Source organism: Chrysochloris asiatica, unplaced genomic scaffold (genome assembly GCF_000296735.1).
Source record: "Chrysochloris asiatica unplaced genomic scaffold, ChrAsi1.0 scaffold00057, whole genome shotgun sequence".
In the NCBI taxonomy this organism is placed as follows: Eukaryota; Metazoa; Chordata; class Mammalia; order Afrosoricida; family Chrysochloridae; genus Chrysochloris; species Chrysochloris asiatica.
In genome coordinates this window covers 495,185-510,193 of record NW_006408575.1, presented here as the reverse complement: position 1 = coordinate 510,193, position 15,009 = coordinate 495,185, and the positions used below count along the sequence as shown (strand labels likewise).

Here is a 15,009-nt window from a genome sequence, read left to right as displayed (position 1 = left end):
CAGAAAGCCTCATCTGTCTCCCGCGAACAGCTGGCAGTTTTGAACTGCTGACCTTAAGGTTTACAGCCCGATTCATAACCACTGTGCTACTAGGGTTCCTTTAAGTTCCCAAAGTTAAACCAGTCACAGAGTTGAGTCCAACTCATAATGACCCTATATAGGGTTTCCGAGACTGAAATCATTACAGGAGCAGTCTTATCTTTCTCCGACGGAATGGCTGCTGGGTTTGAACTGCTGACTTTGTAGTTAACAACCCAACAGCTAACCCTCAGTGCTACAAGGCTCCAAATTATAAAGTTTTGGTAAATGAATATGTCTCTGTAATATAATAATTGCTTTCGTTGGAATAAATATTTTATTTTAATCATAACAACCCTAGGACACACAGTAGAACTAGTCAATAACATCTCATAGACTGCAAATCTTTACGGGAATACACAGCTTCATTGTTCGCCCACAGTCCGGCTCGTGGGCTTGAACCACACACCTTGTGGTTAGCAGTTCAATGCTTAACACATGGCACTACCAGGTTACTTTTAATCATAGTCACTGCAAAACACCATGGTTTATTTCAGTAGTTTATAGCAAGCCCAGCATGTAAAAATCCGAGGGCTTTCAAAATTGCACACTGTCCTTTAAGTTATTTCAAGCAAGCTGATAAAGTTTAATTGATAGCAAGGCAATAAAAAGTGAAGATGCTTCATTCTGGGATGGGTACACAATCAAATAAAGGCCTAGGCATGTACATTTTTTAAATTCTATATTAAAGAAGTTCAAGATGCTGACACTGGTTTCAAATTAATTTTTAAATATATTTTTATCTACAGAGTGGACTAATCAACGTTTATTTCCACTAATACTAACTCCCACTGGTATGCTTTATTTTGTACCACTCTTTGTTTGCAGTCCTGCTGTGGTGCTGCAGGAAAATGCACTGGACCACAAGAACAGTTTGAACCACAAGGTCGGCAGTTCAAGCCTGCCAGCTGCTCTTCCGAACCCCTATACAGGGTCCCTATACAGGAAACGACTTGATGGCACTTAACAGCAATAATTCTTTTTTTTTAGCAAGTCTCAAAACCTTTCTTTAAAAAAAAAAAAAAAAAAAAAAAACCTATTTGCATATGTAAACATATATATGTATGTACGCATTAGAAATATGTCCATGTACATATATGTTGTTATTGTTGATAAGTGCCACTGAATCAGTTCCAACTCATAGTGACCCTGTATAGGGTTTCCAAGGAGCAGCTGGTAAATTTGAACCACCAACGTGGTACTTCAAACTGACCTTGAGGTCCAGTGCTTTATCCTACTATGCCACATCAGGACTCGGTGTGTGTGTGTGTATACACACATATAAATTTTTACATATATGTACACATCCATACACACAAACACAGGTGAGTCAAAAAGTATTGACAATAGGGTTCTAGCTCATATATGCATGGGTTTATTCCAAACAAAAAGGATTTAAACATTTTTCTGGTATCAATGGATGGTTATTGGCAAGTTCTCTTGTTCTCTTTGACTTTTTAAGGTTACCTTCAAAAAAGATCCAATCAAGACAGTGGCTTTTGAGGAGATTTGCTGGACCAGTTAAATTCAAGGCAGAGAGGTCAGCCCAGAAGGTTATGGCAACTATATGTTGTAATTCCGAGGGATAATCTTGATAGATTTTCTTGAGGGATACAGGACGATCAATGGGAATTAATAGAAGTTATAAGAAAATGGAAAACTGCATAGGGGAGAAACATTTTTCTACCAATGACAATGTACGTGCTTCATTCTTTGCGGGTAGCAAGGGCTGTCCTACAAAAATTACATTGAGAAACCTTACCTCATTTACCCTTCAGCCTGATCTTAACCCTTCAGACTTTTTTGTTGCCTGAAATCAAAGAACACTGAAAAAGAACACAATCTGAGCTGTTCTGCAGGAGAAAGATTTCTGCTCACATAAAGATTTACAGCCTCAGAAACCTCATACAAGGTCGCTATGACTCAGAACCGACTCCACAGCACATAGCCACCATCACCACCATGGAAACCTAAACTGAAGTTTTGACATGATTTAAAGCCAAGAACACAAAAATCTTCCAGGAAGAGTTAAGGAGATGGAAACACCACCTTTAGGAGTATACAGACCTAAAAGGAGAAAATGTCAAGAAACAATAGTTTCACATTTCCCTATCTTTATTTAATAAAGGGGAGCTATTATTTTGTAGCAATACTTTTTGACTTTCTCTCATCGATTTGAGATTTCAAATGCTTTGTAGAAAAATTCTAATGTCTTTTAATTCCATCCTTCCACAAACTTAAAACTTCTTTCTACATATTTGCTGTTGTTGTTATTGTTTTGACTCATAGTGAGTCTATAGACGGTTTCCAAGGTTGTAAATCTTTGAGGGAGCAGAAAGACTCATGTTTCTCCCGCAGAGCAACTGGTGGACTTGAACTGCCAACCTTGTGGTTCATAGTCCAGTGCTTATCGTATACAGACACCACACTCCCTGTATATGTATGCTGTTAAGTGCTGTCAAGTTGGTTCTGGCCCATAACGACCCTGTATAGGGTTTCTGATAAGCAGCTGATAGGTTTGAACCGTCAACCTTACAGTTCAACTGAGCTTGCAGTCCTGTGCTTATCCTACAGCACCACACCAGGACTCGATGTATATGTATAAATTAATACCAATAAGGTGTTTGTGGAATCTAATGTTTCATACCAGTCTTCACTTCATTTCTCTACAAATGCTGCCACCGTCTTTGGTGTCCTCATGCTTCTTGGTGAAGCCAATCACTTCCTCAATCTTGGCACTGATGTGCTACTCATTTTTTTGCATCTCAGCCTTTAATAGCATCTGATGGCACTGTACTTGCCTAAAGTCATTCTGTGGAGGCGGGCACTGTACTTGCCTAAAGGGTAACTGCAGAGGCGGGCCTCTTTCCTAGTGACTACTGCTTCTGGGTCTTGAGTATTCGGTTGTATGCTAGCTTTTGGTCTACCAAAGTCATACATAGAAATAAAGTTTGAATATATTTATGTTCCATTGTTCTCTCTTAAATGTTTTGGTTCGTATACCAATATGTGATGTCACAAAGAAAGGTATCCTCTGCTCTGTACTGGCACGTCTATGACTCTATAACTGCAGGAGAGTATATACAGTGTGTCCATTTACATCAACTCCAACTACAGTTAGGTTTGTAACATTTAGGTAGCGCTACATGAGTTTCCATGGAATTTCTGTGTGCTGAGTGAGGCCTTTATGGTGTTTGACAATATACAGTGGCACTCAGGGACAACGAGGCAAAGAGATAATACTGATTTCACTCTCTCTTCCTCACCCCCTGTGCCCTCTGGCTTTACGCTTTTGTTGTTGTTTTTTTCTATTTGAGGGGAAAGTATCAGGGGAGAGAACTGGTCACAATAAATTTGAAATCCCTATGAGGACCCATATAGAAATGAAAAGTAAGAAATTAGATATACCTGTAAGAAAAAAAAAAAAAGGCAAGATTGGAGATTCAGATATGAAATTCATTAGCAATAGTTGGTACTAAACCCATGAGACTGAATAAACTTATCTAGAGAAAATGCTTGGAGAGAAAAAATTGCAATTGTAGGACAAAAATGTTGAGGAGGTGGATTATGCAAAGACAACTGAGGAAACACAAGAGAAAGGAGGAAAAATAAAATGGTTTCAAAGATTCCAAGAGAAGTGTTTCCAAGATTCCAAGAGAAGTGTTTCCAGAAGACAGTTGTGAAGAACAATGTCAATGCTGCTGAATGTCAGTCAGATGAATGTAGAGAAACGAACGCTGGATTGGATTTGCTAAGACAGTCGGTGACTTTCCAAAGACCAAAACCAGAACACCAAGAATGTATGCAGTGAGAAGCCTATAGATGATTCTTTGGACTCCATTTCTCATTAGTTACTGTGCCCAAGAGAGAGAGTAAAAGGGCAATAACAAAAACATTGCTAGAAAAGATTCCTTTGTCAGTTCAGAAAGAACAACTGGAAAACTTGATAAAGAAACAATCTTCCTCCATGCTCACTCATCAACAGGGGAGTGGATAGAGCCTATTATTAGCACATGAATTATCACACAAGTGGTGGCTAGCAAATATTAATGAAGTGGTGAAGCACATAACCAAAATCCAAGATATCTTTATCAGCTTTTGTGTTTTATTTGCTGGGTGACTGTGTAGATGAAATGATTAAAGAAACATGAAACAAGTTCAGTATAATGTCCAGAGCATGGCTAGTGTTCTTTCTTTCGCTTTTTGCATCCAAAAATGGATTCCACATTCAAACAAAATGTAACTATCCACTGGTCAGGCAAATGTTAGAAGCTGCTTCCGTGCTAAAATTTGGAAAATTCACTGCCAGTAAATTCCAGCCTCTCGGGCTATCACTGTACCCTCATCGCCAGGACACCTGCCAGTCATTCCCATTCTCTAAGTAGCTTCACAGATTCTGTATCACAAGGATGGCTTTGAAACAAATCAACAGAAAAGGACATGTCACCCACTCTCTTATTTGCCTAGTCAACTAACTCCCCTCGATGTGGAAAGTGACAGGTTGCAATAGGAGAAGAATAAAGGTGAAGAAATACAATCCAAAGTAAAAATCATTTCTATTGGAGCTCACAAAAGATCTGGGTTACCGTCGGCTGCAAACTGCTGTTCTCCTGGCTGCAGGTCTTGCCGAAAGTCGTTCTCCTCGTCTGACTCATCAGGATGATGGTGATTGTTGTCATGGATGTTGGCATTGTTATTCTGGGCATTGTTATCATTGTCATTATTGGAGTTCTGGTTGCTAACAAGGGCCGAGGACACCCCGATTCCTGTGCCTGCACTGAGACCAACTCGTGCACAGCCCTAAGGCAAGACCAAACCACACGCTTATTAATTTAGGTTATTAAGGAAAGTTTCATTGAAAATGCACTTCATTCATCTTTACATAAGAATGAACATTTATGTAGCACTTTACCTATTTATTAAACGCTTTCATATTCATATAAAGGATTTCATTTAAGACTCACAACACTTCATGCAAGATTAAGTAGTAGTGATCTATAGATTAGGAAATAGCGATTTTTCCAACAACAGCATACAGCCAGTAAATGGTCCAGATGGAACCTGAGACCCAGTACTCTGCCGTCAAACCCTTTGCTGCTTTTACTATACTGCACTGCTTCAACTGCAGAAAAGTAAGCATGATGAACTAACGAGAGGGAGCCTCATTAACTGAAACACTACATTTTTATTAATTTTTTATAATTTTTTATTATTGAGCAGTTTTAAACTAACATTTCATACAATTGCACAACCTCAGATTTCCCAGGACATCTAATGGAATTTTGTTGTTGTTAAGTGCTGTTGAGTCAGATCTGACTTATAGTGACCCTGTATAGGTTTTCCAAGGAATGGCTGGTGAATTTGAATTGCCAGCCTTGCGGTTCAAATCGACCTTGCGGTTTAGTGCATTATCCCACAGCACCACACCAGGACTCTGAATCGAATGGAAAAGATAACAACAAAATATTTCTAGAATAAACTCCTATTCTTTATTTATATTCTAGGTTTCTGACTCTTGGTAATACTTTATGTCATTTCCATCCATACCCTGATCTTACCTTCAGCTTACAAAATAGACAGAGATAGCTCTCCACTTACTTTCCTTTACCTGACAATCTATAAATGCTTATTTGCAAGAAGTAGCCATTCCTTACTACAATTGTTATGCCTTCAATGAAGCTGGGAGTAAAATCCAATTATAAGACTGTGGTAGTGGTGGGTGCTTTTGGGCCCTGGAGTCAGTTCCAACTCATAATGTCCCTATACAGAGTTTCCAAGGCTGTACATCTTTATGGGAGCAGAAAGTTCATCTTTCTCCCTCCCATGGAACCACTGGTAGTTTCGAGATGCTGACCTTGAGATTAGCAGCCTGACTCATAACCACTAAGTTAGAGATCACTTACACTGTTTTGTTATCTTGAGTATTAAAATAAACGAAGAAACAAAATTCTCAAATGTGACTTACCTTGGGTGGTTCACGAAACATCTGGTCCAGTGAAATAAACTCCAGACTGGGCAACAATTCAATAAACTGACCAAAAGAGTCCAGCTTCAATGCATGGCACCGTACTAGGTTGATATCAACCAATCGAGTCCACCTTGAGTGGTCTGTTAAAGAAATGACATGGCCGGAGAGTGTTATCGAGGAATTCTACTATAAGTCTTCAAATTCTTATTTTTAAAATAATTTCTCCCCTTATTTCATGATCTTTAAAACTTGACAATCTGAACTATGATGTTTTCCCTACTAAATTCTATTGTGAGAACTAGAGAGCCTGGGAAATATGAAGCTGAAATCAAATAAATCTTAATTAAAATGTAATCCATCTAACACCCTACACGTTCATTCAACCACAGAACACTGTTTAGAGAAAGCATTGTGTGTATATTCATTTAATAGAACATGAGGCAGCTAGTTCACAAGAAGGAAGACACGTTGAATGTGTTTCTTACTGATAAGGGAAAGTTTTCTAGAATCTACTTGGTACAAACAAACCAAGCTACAGCTATGAATGTATAAGCAAAAAAGACAAAGGTCCTCAACAAGAAAAACTGACAGTGACTGCAATAATGGACTCAAACACAGGGCTGGGCAGTGTTTTGTTCTGTTGTACACAGGGTTGCTATGAGTCAGAACTGACTCGACAGCACCTAACCACAGCATACACGTCTCGTCGATAAGATGCAAACAGTAATTTGCCAGGAAGAACATACAAGAAACTGTTGATGGTGATACAGTAATTTGCCAGGAAGAACATACAAGAAACTGTTGATGGTGATTACCTTTCAGAAGAGGAGACTTTTCATTTTGTACCTTTCTGTATTGTTTGAAATTTTTTATCATATGCATGTATTATTTTTTAATTTTTTTCTAAGTGCTAACAGAAGTTCTGAGGGATGGGATTATAGGACATTTTTTGTTTTGTGTTCTTCTTTATACTTTTCTGTATTTAAGAAAACAAACAAACCAAAACCCAATAAATGTTATTTTTTTTTAAACTGATTCATGTTTGCTAAAGTTAATACTTCTAATAACTTCTTGGTTCCAATGGACAGTGGTAAAATTTAATTTCTTGTGGGTACGTGAGACATGGGCCATTCCAATGAATGACATCAACAGGGTCCTAAAGCGATGTGGGAGTGAACTTTGTGAGGTTAGGCAGTATTTCTGAGAGGTGTCTCAAACAGCAGAGGAGACTATTCTTCAGTGCCATGGAGGGAACTCTGTTGGCTTAAATTGAATGTCACAATGAAAGCTTCTAATTCTGAGTTTGTTTAAAGGTTTATGTATGCAGGGATTGAAGAAAAGCCTTTAAAGACACAGACAGTATGACCCTCCAAGACAGAAAAATGAATCCAACTTCTATGGGAAAACATCAAGTGCAAAAGTCACACATCAGGATGGGGAAGGGAGGAGCCTAGGCTTTCAAATGAATGGACTATTCACCTTAGGTTAATGTTTAGTGTTGTTGTTGTTATGTGCCATGGAGTCGGTTCCGACTCATAGTGACCTTTACAGGGTTTCCGAGGCTGTAAATCTTTACAGGAGCAGAAAGCCTCATCTTTCTCCTGTAGAACAGCTGGTAGTTTCGAACTGCTGACCTTTGTGGTTCGCAGCCCGAATCATAACCACTATGCTACCAGAGGCTATAGACATATATGCCTACTTTGGCCTTTCAGATGGGGTGCCATTTGGAGTGTAACTCGAGGAAAGCAACTGTAGTATGCCAGATAGCAGTTTTTAACCTTGTTTGTATGTGACTCAAAATAGTAAACTTAAAAAGTAGTGCATGTGAAGACACAGCCTAGAGGGTGCAAATATCAAAGCACTGACTCTACTTCCACCTTAGTTATCAAAGATTCCCAGACTCTGTATAAACAACCCAGATAAAATACCTACATTTTACATTAGGAATACAGTCACACCATCACACACAGGAAACAAGGACACTTATGTTATTTTAATATCAATGTAATTATAGCCATATTTTGAAGTCTCCAGTACCTGAGATCCAATTGTATGGGTTATGTAGATGGGGGCAATTATAAATTGCCAGATATTTGATACAGGAAAACACTTCATTGACTGCCTTCATCCCTATATCAGTGATGATACCAGGATTTTCTACCACATCAGCCAAACCATACTTCACCAGATCTGCATTAGCCATTCTGCCTAGAAAGAGAAATCAGTTTCAAAAATGACAAAGTTGTAAGTATCATGGAGAATTGACAATTCTTTCCCTTAGTATTCTGCATGACCACTATCTATGAATGCTCTGTACAATCTGTTCTTCGTCAGGGTCAGATTTCAGTATGGCTTTAAATTAGGTATGCTGAAAGTATAGAAATCCTTCTGCAAACTAAAAGGTCAAGGAAGAGCTACTGGGAAAAAAAAATACTTCTAACCACTTGGAAAAGAAAAAATACGGAAGCAAAAATATCTATAATACAACTGAGGGCATGCATCATACTGGTTCACACTTAAGGTAAAGCATTATCTTTTTTATCTTTTAAAAGGGAAAATAAAATCTTAAAAAAAAAAAATGCAACTCCTTCTCAATGTATGGATCATGTGTTTGGAGTCTGGTATGGCCAAGTGTAGAAAAGAATAAACTTTGGAAATTCAGATTAATTTTCAGAGTTCATGGTATTGGTTGGTAAATATTTAACAGTTCCTTGGAAGTTGACCTGTAACTTCAATGTTTTTTCCTCATGCCACTAGGCTTTAGTTCCTACAGTCCTGTCACAAACTTAGGGTGGGAGGGAGATGGGGAGAGTGGTATTTGGGGCAGTGCAAGTAAAAGAAGAGGCTCTAGCCTAGACACTAGGACTCATATCTCACCCCTTGCCTCATCATTTCTACCTTCTGCCTGCCCCTTACTTTTCAAGATGGTCCAGTCAGCTTGATTATGAGCTCCTTAGAGAAAGAGACTGTATCTAGCTAGTGCACAGTAACATTTTCATTGTCGATAACAGTGCTGTGCATATATGAGTTTCATAAAGGTCTTGACAGCCCTTACAATCAACTGACACAAAGCATTAAAAAAAAAAAAAAAAAAAAAACAGGATCTGGTGACGGTGCTCTGTGCATTTTAGGGAATGTACACCTTGGGACTGGAACATGTTCAAAACAATCAATCTACTTCAAGGTCTTCCAGTGTTATTCCCCATATAGTTTTCAGATCTCTCGTATAGCCTCTGATTTTGGTATTTACTAGCATTTTTTGAAGGGTTTACCTTAATCCATCCTTTACAATTTAACTGAGTGATTTCCTTTAGTCTCTGGTTATTTCCTAAAAACTAATTTTTGCTTTCCTTGGACTCAAAATGAAAGTTGCCTTTTTCCTTAGGATGGAGTAACTCTTACACTGATTCTATTTCTTGGACACAGTCCACAGTAATGATCTAGCCTCACATGACAAGTCCATGTCTTGCCTGTCTTCTGAGAGCACCACAGCACTCCTACATGTCCTGAGTATCACATTCCTTCAAAAAAAGAATGACAAGATGGCGGACTACACAGACACATTACAAGGACCCTCACAACAAAGATACAAGAGACAAAATAAAAGAGATACAGATGAAAATTCTGGCCGCCTGAACTTCAGAAGGCAGGTTAGAAAGGTGGATGGAGTTGCTAGACGAGGGGCCAAGCAGGGACAGTGAGAGAGGGAGACTCACTGGTCAATGGCTGGCCATCTTGTGAGGTTTGGCAGCAGAGGGAGGCCTGGCAGAGCAGAGTCGCACAGGCTACAGAAAAGGTACGATTTCTTCTTTTCCCCCATGCTTCCCTGGTGATCAGAAGCATGGCCAGCTCCCCTCTCACTTACCCCCAGCACAGACCCAGCTCTCCAGCAGTTTGGAGTCATGTGGTTGGGAGCCAAACCAGTATGAGGTGGGCTCTGGCTGTACCACTTTGTGTGCCACAAATAACTGGATTTAGATGGGCTTAGGTCCAGACCTTTGAAACCCATAGAGCTACCCAAACCAGCATTCAACCAATCACACTGTCCCCAGCTGCCGTGTGGTCCTAACAGACATTGAGAGCAGCTCCATCAAGGCCCTACTATTTCTGGATTGAATGCCCTGACCACAGGTAACACCGAGGCCAACAGGAACTCCATCTAGGGCCAAGAACTCTGCTGTCACATCTCTTTGACAACCACCTCCTGAGCTCCTTGAATTGCAGGGTCCCCCCAGAGATTTCTCCTCTCTGAGTCAAACTGCACTACTTTTTGTGAAATATAATAACCCCACAATGCCCAGGGTAAAACAGACAATTTTAGATCACAAAAAGACACAAGAGAGAATGGCTCAAACAAGCGTCCAAGATGCAGAGCCAGAATATAATTCTGTGGAAGAAAAGGTAATAGAACTAACTGAAAAGTAGTTCAAAAGAATGATTATTAGGCACTTTCACAGGGTCTATAGAAAGATAGAGGAAAATACGGAGCACACAAAAAAATTTTTTTAGAAGAATTCAGGCAAACACTACAAGAACAAACAGACAAAATTAAACAAAAATTTTGAAACAATACAAAACATGAAATTAGTAAAAATACTAAGATCTCAGAAAGGGACAATGCACTGAAAGGACAAAGGAGTAGATGCAAAGCAATGAAAGCCCCAATTAGTGAACTTGAAAATAAATCTCTCAACACTAGTATACTAGAAGAACAATCAGGAAAAAATCTGAAGAAAGCCTAAGGGTTATGTGGGACATCATAAAGATGAGCTGACAAGAGACTGGAATTCCAGAACAGGAAGAAACAATCACAGAGAAAATTGTCGAAGAATTGTTGGAAGAAAGCTTCCCTAAAACTATTAAGGATAAGAAAATAAGTATACAAGACACTGAACAAACCTAAAACAGGATAGATCACCCAAAACACATCATAAACTTTCCAAAACGAAAGATAAGGAAAGAATCCTGTGGGCAGCTCAGGAAAAACAGAAAGTTATCTACAAAAGAGAACCAATAAGACTAAACTCTGATTTCTAAGCAGAAACTATGCAGGCAAGAAGGCAATGGAGTAGCATATACAAAACTGAAAGAAAGAAAGAAAAAATCGCCAACCAAGAATCATATACCCAGAAAAGCTGTCCTGCAAATACAATGGCAAAATCAGGATATTTTCTGATAAACAGAAATTAAAGGAAATTTGTAATGATCAGATCAACTTTACAAAAAATGCTAAAGGGTGTTCTATGGACAGAGAACTAACAAGAGCAGACAACAATCTGAGATTACAACATGTGACAACACCACTCAAATATGGTAGTATTTGGAGTAGAGCAAACCTACAAGACTGAAAATAGGAAATCAGAAATATCATCAATGTATAATGCAGTAAACTACAAGGCCCAAAGAGGGAACAGTGTGGATACAAGAAGATTTCAAGATAAAACACTGTTTCAAGCAAGGAAAAATGAATACATCACAGGGTAACCTCTAAGAAAACTAATACACCTATACATCAAAATTTAAAAAGAGGAAAATCAGAAAGATTTAGTAAACAATAACACAACAAAAATGAAGGCAAAAAAACAAAAAAAACAAAAAAAACAAAAATGAACTTAGCATAGAAAATTATGTGGAGCAAAGAATCCAGTTGTTGTTATGTGCCATGGAGTCGGTTCCAACTCATAGTGACCCTGTACAGGGTTTCCAAGGCTGTAAATCTTTACGGGAGCAGAAAGCCTCATCTTTCTTCTGCAGAACAGCTGGTGGTTTTGAACTGCTGACCATGAGATTAGCAGCCCCATTCGTAACTACTACTCTACCAGAGCTCCTTAAAAAATCCAGTAGCACCACAAATAAAGCATACAGAAAAATGACATCAATTCACACCTATTTATAATTACACTGAATGTAAATAGATTGAATGTACCAGTCATGATGTACCAGTCAAGACATAATGAGCAGAATGAATGAGAAAACAATCCTTCAATGTGCTAGCTACAGGAGACACATCAAAAAGATGGAGACAGCCTAAATGCAGAAGAATGCTTTAACATGCTTTGGTATGTAACGAGAAATCTGTGAAATGCCTCACAATGTGGTTGGAAGACATTGTGTCTAGTGAAATTGGTCAGACACATAAAGCAAAATACATGATTTCTGAAATGCAAAACTGATGACCTGCTCTGTTAGTGTACACCTTTACTAAGGCTACAATAAAAAGTTTAGGGGAAAAAACCTCTAATGACAGCACGTGGAATTCATTTTTTTTTTTTCTTGTCAGACCATAAATCAGTTAAAATTATAACTACCATTTACTGTTTCCTAAGTATCATAGGTTGTTATACATGTATGTATCATTTTTTTTCACTAAATTCTCAGAACCACCCAAATAAGAAAGCGTGATTGATAAGAAGGTAACTTATCCAAGGTCACATGATTAATAAATAATACATGGGAATCAGTCCCATCTCTTTCCAAAGCCCTACCACTTAAAGACTATACTGTTTCTGAAGGCCTGATTCAGTGTTACGTTCCTGATACCTCCATATGAAGTCCTGGGATCATACGTCTATGTGGACAATTAACTCCTTTCTGAGTATTGATTTTTCTCACATAGATCATCAGAATCTGAACCCATCTCAGTTACTCACTACAACAGTCACTTTTCTTAATATTCTTAATACACAAAGTCTATTTTTAGCATACTCATTTCCTTAATTTGGCACTACCACTCTTAACATAAATTTTGAGGGATACAGAAGTCCTGGTATGGTGTTATAGGGTAAACACTGGACTGTTAGCCAAAAGGACAGCAGTTCAAACCCACCAGTCACTCCTTGGAAACCCTACACAGAGTACTATGAGTCTGAACTGACTAGATGGCACTTTACAACAATTAATATTTATGTATTTTGATAGATCCTTTGTAACTAAAAATGACAAGCACTACCAGAGATCCTCCCCACCTGCTGGAAAGATGCTCCAAAATCAACAAGACCAAGAAGGGAGAGGCTAAATGGAAGCTTCTGAGCAGTGGTTCCCATTCCTCTCTAGATAACCTGGTTAGAGAGGCCCAGTGGCACCTGTTCACAAACAGAACTCACAAGAAGGTCTGGGAGAAGCACAGAAGAGCATGTAAAGGGGACAAGCCTCACTTCCAGAAATGGATGAGCTACAGTGAATAGGAAGACAGGCTTGTGAAAAGATCAGAGACCACTAACTAGAAAAAAAAGATGTAACAACTTAGGTAGAAAAGTATAAGATAATTGTGGTCAAAATAGATAAGTGAGTTTTATGTTATTAAAAATGTGTGCTAAATGTAAAGGTAGACTTTTTGTAACAAAAGGAGGGGAATGGTTGATCTTGCAGTCCAAGAGCGGAGGACCCTGGGACCATCAAAGGTGAAGAGCAGAGTGTGGGACCCTATCCAGAGAAGCACAGATGGAGCACACCACAGATGGAAGCACAGACAGAAGATAACAAGGAGAGATGGAGCGGCTGGCAACTCTAGACTCAGGAGGGAGCACGGCTATGTGCTGTCGACCAGGGGTCAGGCTTGCAAGGTATACCCTTTACCCTTTGGTTGTTTGAATGGTTATATATTCTTGGGTACTTCGGTGTACATCAAAAAAAAAAAAAAAACCACAGAGGGAATGGAAGCAATGCCGTTGAATGACGATGCATGGAGGGATTGTAATCATTGCAATGAAACAAAACTCAATAGGATGAATGTAAAGCTGATGTTCTCCCATTGTAAACTATCACTCAATTCACAATAAAAACTTAAAAAAAAAAAATGTGAACTGAGGGAGAGAAATACAATAAAGAAGTAGTTGATTACAGAGCTAACTCTCAAAGGCAATTCTTCAGTGGATATAGATATGGACACACTGAAGAAATAAATAAGAATGGGCAAAGCTTTTAGCTCTTGGGATACAAACAAAAAGCCAGCATATAGAAAAAATACCAATAACCAACCTAATAATTCTGTACTGTTATTACACATATATTGTAAAATCTCAGAGAATTTATTCTGTTAGCAACCTCAAACAAAACCAGAAAAGCTTAATTTCCAATGTGTCAAAACTAGTGTTTCTGTGTCTTTAAATTTACATCTGAATCAAAATAACGTAGAATATTAACATTTTTAAATTCTTTTTTCAAAATCTGACATTAAAAGAATAAATCATTTAAAGTCTATTTTGGTGAAAAACTGTAATCTTCAAAGCTACAATGAAAAGCTATTACTATACTAAACTGGCTAGAAAATGATGTAAATTTAAAAAAATAATCCTTCACCTATATTAATAAGATCTGTAATAAAGTATGTATATATAATAATGCGTCCTGGTGTGGCACTGTAAATTAATGCACTGGACTGCAAAGTCAGTTTGAACCACAAGGTTGGCAGTTCATGTTTACCAGCCACTCCTTGGAAACCCTGTACAGGGTAACTATGGATCAGAACCGGGCTTGATGGCACTTAATAACAAAATGGGGTAAAACAACAAATATTATTGTGACACATCTGTTGGAAATTAGAAGGTCAATAGTCGTATCATTTGTCCTGGACTTCCTGGGACAAAGAAATCAAACTTTTGTACATTCTATAGTGCAAATTATATGTAAAGAAAAAAAAGCCATCTGGTGTGACAGTTATAGCTCAAGAAAGACTAATTGCAAATTACTTGAGGAAGCAACTGATTCTTGAAAACATAAAAGCATGTTGGTGGTTAAGAATTCCTTGCATACCTGACTATGTCTTACGGAAAAAAATAAATATGAGTAATGAATTGACATGCATTCACATCCAAAAATATGAGTTCCTAGTTGTCAATGCATTCTAGAAGATTCTGTGAACAAGACATCCAATAACAATTCCCATTAAATCAATACTGCCCATTGTGTGCTCACACTATCTGGAAAATCCAGAAGCCCAGTGAGCTTATCATGTAAATGAAGAG

At 38.3% G+C, this 15,009-nt stretch overlaps 1 protein-coding gene across 3 annotated transcripts in view; it reads right to left on the bottom strand.

Annotated features, from left to right (window-relative positions):
* FBXO38 (F-box protein 38) overlaps nucleotides 1-15,009 on the bottom strand; it is an 89,755-nt gene that overhangs the window by 38,307 nt on the left and 36,439 nt on the right. For all 3 annotated transcript variants that reach the window (XM_006863849.1, XM_006863850.1, XM_006863848.1), the window contains 3 exons: nucleotides 8,084-8,254; nucleotides 6,044-6,186; nucleotides 4,665-4,878 (listed from right to left, as the gene is read on the bottom strand). In XM_006863849.1, coding sequence (XP_006863911.1) covers nucleotides 4,665-4,878; nucleotides 6,044-6,186; nucleotides 8,084-8,254 — 528 coding nt within the window. The remainder of the gene's footprint in view (nucleotides 1-4,664; nucleotides 4,879-6,043; nucleotides 6,187-8,083; nucleotides 8,255-15,009) is intronic.